The 5,182-nt window shown below is 40.2% G+C and overlaps 1 protein-coding gene across 1 annotated transcript in view; it reads right to left on the bottom strand.

Annotated features, from left to right (window-relative positions):
* The window catches only part of LOC102314216 (stabilin-1), a gene marked incomplete at its 5' end in the record, with an annotated part of 122,182 nt that overhangs the window by 25,073 nt on the left and 91,927 nt on the right, over positions 1 to 5,182 (bottom strand). The window contains 1 exon segment of the mRNA XM_042228756.1: positions 4,767 to 4,871. Coding sequence (XP_042084690.1) covers positions 4,767 to 4,871 — 105 coding nt within the window.

Raw genomic sequence — 5,182 nt, 5'->3', positions numbered from 1 at the left:
TTTTTTTAATGTATGACTTGACTCAGCCCTTCTTTTGCACAGCTAGCTCTCATCATGTAGAATTAAAAAATAGAACCTTTCTCTACCTGAACTCCTGAAAATAGCAGGCATAAAACTCAAGCTCACCTGTATTTCTTAGTGTGGAATATCTGAATCACATTTAAAATTTGTGCATAATTCCAGATAATGAGTTGACAAAAGCTGCAGCTGCTCATTAGTTGGGAGAAACAGGTTGGACCACAACTTGTTAGCTAAGTGATGACATACTGAACCTGCTTCTTGTTACTTAAGCCAGTATCTTTTTTCAGCTGCCATTCTTAGGCTGTACAGGTTTATATTAGCACTATTCACAGGTACTATGTCTTCTATTTTACCCTTGGAGATCATCACTGAACAAAGGTGGTAGCCTATGACACCAGCAATCAGTCACCTACACTGCACCTACATTCAAAAAACATTTTTTTCTTTTTGTGCACTCGTGTTACAATCAGCTGATTTGATTGCATGCAGGACACAAATGGTAGAGCGCCTTTTCAGGAGTGAAGATATGGACACTACTTGTATTCATTTTTTCCACAAAAAGACATGGCGTGATGGTGAAATGCAAACTGCGTCCAGGACAAAAATAAGGCAGCTTTGCCTTTTTGCAAACATCTGCACAGACAGCATGCTAATGCAAAATTAACCAAAAGCAGAGTGATATTAAAGCCGAGAGTATGTGGATCCGAGCACAGCCAGCCTTCAACAGGTAACTGATGAACAGTCAGGTTGCAGTCTCTGCTTTCTAACTGTTCATGTTTCTACAGTAGAATCACTGTGGTGATCGCTTTGAAGTCTCTTTGGGCTCATTTTCAACTTTGCTTTGTGGTGTTGATTATGAGACAATACATTTCAGATCATTTTATGGAGTAATGAGAAATTAGACAAAGAAATAATGTAACGAATTACTCTCTCCAGGGAGTAATTAACAAACTGTATTATTTTAAGAAAAGTAATGAGTACTGAGTAATACATTACTTTTTGTTGAGTAATGATAATGACCCTAACACTGGATGTTCACAACTCACATGAGTCAATGTCTCATAACAGATTCACACAGTGACTCACGTCACCATTAACAGCTCACATGATTATAGTGAGGCAAAACAAAAGGGCTTAAAACTTGAGACTCTCCATTAGTTGTTTTAAAAGTGAAGAAACATCTCATATGAGAGGTTAACCAAAAAGAAGTCCAACTGCCTTCATTTCAAGTGTTTAAGGTGGCAAAAGTTTCAAATAATGAGATCTGTGTGAGCCAAAAGCTCAGGCTTCAATGGATCTATACTGATCTTTTGTTTACTCTGGGATATGCATTATGTCAAAGGAAGGGGATAACAGAAGCCCCACCCACCTGCTGTCCAAACCAGCCATTCAGAAGAAAGTTGACTTAAAGTAAAAACAGGTCCTTTCAGCAGCACCAGGGCGCTATATCAACACCCAGAATATGATACATGAGGACTAAGACAATAATCGCAATATTTAAAAAAAAAAGAAAAGAAAAGAAATATCCATATTGTGGTTTTAATACACATAATAATAATAATAATAATAATAATAATAATAATAATAATAATAATAATAATAATAATAATAAGGTCAAAGGGAGGCATGTGATCTGCATGTGATCTGCTGTGTTGACCCTTAAAGGGAGCAGAGAGCAAGAAGAAGAGACAAGCTGAAACACCTTGTTTTAGACAGACTGTGAACTGAAGGGCTCCACTAAGACTCACCATGAGATGAATAAAAATTTTAACTCTAAATAATCCCAAGATACTCTATTAAAGCCCAAGAGCAGGAATATGGATTTTGAAAAGAACATATTCACTCCCCTTTCTCAGCCATGTGTCTTGTTTTTCCTGTAGTTCCTTCCTTGTATTTCTACGTTCTTGCTTTCTGCCATATTTCCTGTGTCTGCCTTTGTTTTCGTGTGCATTCTGTCTCCCTATTGTCTCCTTGTTTTGCCTCCAGCAATTCAGAACAATGTTACCGTAAAGGGAGAAGAGCTAAACCAACTTGCTTCAGACAGAGGACAAACTGATCGGCTGCACCAAGGCCCAGTGTAAGATAAACGAGGATTATTTTGAACTGAAATCACAGTTACTCTTGTAAAGCCCAAGAATCAAACTATGGAACTGGAAATTTGCCTAATAGGTTGACATTAATCTGTTCCATTTTTTTCACTGTCAAAGTTGAGCACATGTGAAAGATCTGAGATGAGAGAGTGTGAAACCACCTTGGCCCACAGTCAGTATGTGGAGAAGTGGATTTAAACTGAGCACTGTGGATTTTGGGTGATTAAATAGCTGTTATTTTGCCAGAGGTTCCATCAAATGATTCTATTGTGACCTAGTCATCATAATTTGAGTCCCACATCATGAATATTGATCAGAGCTCTGATGTTAACTGACAGAAAATGCAGCAGATTGAATCTTCATTTCCTGGAACCTGTTCCAAGAAACTAAACACAACCATCTGCTCTCTGCCACTACCCCCCCAGCAACAACACACGGCAGCCTATCAGGAGGCGCTGCACAACAGAGGGGGAGGTTGTGGTGGTGCCTCCTGGTGGCTATGGTTAGAACTGCAGCTCTTCCCGATACAGCAAGCGCCTCATCTCACTTTTAACAAGCAATAGAGAGAAAAACTGTTTCTTCTGTGCAGCAAAATGTTTCTTTACACTCTGAGAGCAGGAGGATTTAGCACTTCTGCTGTTAAACTGGGCCTATTGAGCTTCCCTGTAATTTCATATATATATATACTGTTATCATGACCAATGCTCACATTAAACAGTAGGATATCCTTAATTAAATTAAATTTTATTTATATAGCGCCAAATCACAACAAAAGTCGCCTCAAGGCGCTTTATATTGTACAGTAGATCGTACAATAATAGATACAGAGAAAAACCCAACAATCATATGACCCCCTATGAGCAAGCACTTTGGCGACAGTGGGAAGGAAAAACTCCCTTTTAACAGGAGGACAGACAACCATTCACACTCACATTCACTCCTAGTGCAATTTGATTATCCAATTAACCTATCCCCACAAGCTGCATGTCTTTGGACGGTGGGAGGAAGCCGGAGTACCCGGAGAGAACCCACGCAAACAGGGGAGAACATGCAAACTCCACACAGAAAGACCCCGGCCTGATGGTGGAATTGAACTCAGGACTTCTTGCTGTGCGGCAACAGTGCTAGCCACTGTGCCACCATGCTGCCTAGATGAATGATATTTTCAGTTCTAAGACCTAAACAATCTTAGCATGTTTAAGCTAAGATTTTAACGATGCTACCACCAACTCACACTTATTCCATCAACTGCACAGCACCCCAACTTAAAACAGTTGTGCTTAATTTTCTGAAAGGAAAACTGTCTCAGGTATTTAACGCCTAGCACAGAGGACAGCAACCCTTGGCATGCTGCTCACGAGCTCCTGAGCTGTGGCTCCTCAAAGCTTTGAGAGAAAAATTTTTTACATCCATCATCCCCATTTTAGGAGGTTTCTGACCCTGCCCTGGTGCATTTCATGGTGATCTTGAAAGTCACTGAGGCTACGTCTACACCAGCCCTGATAAATTTGAAATAGGTGTATACGTCTGAAAACACTCTGCGTCCACACTATCGTTTTCACATTGTTGTTCATCCACATTGAAAAAGCCGCAAACGCTTATGTTCCAGTACTGCGCATGCATGAGACGCAAGACGATTCAAACTGCCTCATTTCTGTCTGCTGTTTATTTACTTTCCAGCTCTTTGAAACGTTGCGGCAAAATGTCGAGGAAACCACCGAGTTTTTTAAATGGACTAACAATGAGGTGGAGTTGTTGCTGCGAGTAACACAAAAGTACAAAGTTGCAAAAGCGAGTGAGAATTAAAGAATTTGAAGAAAAGCTATCTGGAGCATGTACAAACTGATATTAATCTTTAATAGGGCTGTCAAAATTGAGAGCAAACAAAACAACTGCTGTATAATGCCCTCCGCTATCTTAGTTTAATTGGTCACTTGACTGCATCACATGACTAAAATGTGTCATTGTTTTCAAAAGGTCTCAGTTTTCGCTGTCCACACTGAGACCGTCTCAGTGTGGACGGAAGGCCAAAATGGAGAGAAAAAGATGCATTTTCAAACGAAAACGTATTAGTGTGGACATGGCCTAACTTGAAAGTCATTCACACACTCTGTAATTAAGTCATAAAAGATCACATCAGCCAACGTGTGAATCCTTTGAAGTCTTTTCAAAAGCCGAAGGAAAAATCCAAAGTGGCATAGACTTTTGTCCTGACAACCAAAAGGGAATTTTTTAATTGCCTCCTTAAAAAGGCTTTCTGATTAAAGTTTTTAATTTGGCACCTGATTTTCATCTAGTAGTTAATTCAGTTTTAATGTTGTGAAGGAAATACGTTTATATGTATATTTTTGTTTAGTTTAATTAAACAAAAGCTGATGACTTATTAATCCTTGCTTACTCCTTACTTTCCATCATACACAGCTCTCGCTGTATACAGTTCCCTGTGTGGGTTTAGTTTGAGAAGACAAGTTAGCAACCTTAAATATGAGCTTTCCATTTTCACCATACGATAGTTAACGAAGCAGATTTTTTGGCATTGTGTGGAAAGCTGAAGTCACGTGAACATGTACACATGCCCGTTCACAAGTGTGCAGGCGTGCTGAGCAGCTGATGCTGCAGGCGTCAGCTGTTCTGCATTAAATCATCCTTACTCACCGGTGGGGGAGGTGCTGTCAGCGGGGCCTCAATGATGTGGATGATCCCGTTTATGGCAGGAATGTCCCACTCCAGCAGCAACCGCTCATTCACTAGTTTAGAGCTCTGAGGGATCGAAAATCAACCACAATAAACATGGCAGTACATTTTAAGTTCATTTGCTTAGCTATAAGAATGTCAATGCTTTTGAGATGATGCATACAAAAAAAACTTCCATCTGTGGTGGTGGAGGTGGTGTGTATGTGTGTGTGTGTGTGTGTGTGTGTGTGTGTGTGTGTGAGTGTGTGGTGTGTGTGTGTGTGTGTGAGTGCGTGTGTAGTGTGTTGTGTGTGTAGTGTGTGTAATAGACAGTGTGTGTGTGTGTGTGTGTGTGTGTGTGTGTGTGTGTGTGTGTGTGTGTGGGGGCGCTAATATTA

Source organism: Haplochromis burtoni, unplaced genomic scaffold (genome assembly GCF_018398535.1).
Source record: "Haplochromis burtoni strain Fernald_Lab_line unplaced genomic scaffold, NCSU_Asbu1 Contig_347, whole genome shotgun sequence".
Lineage (NCBI taxonomy): Eukaryota > Metazoa > Chordata > Actinopteri > Cichliformes > Cichlidae > Haplochromis > Haplochromis burtoni.
Note: the sequence above shows the minus strand (reverse complement) of the source record. Positions and strands in the feature narration are given on the sequence as shown.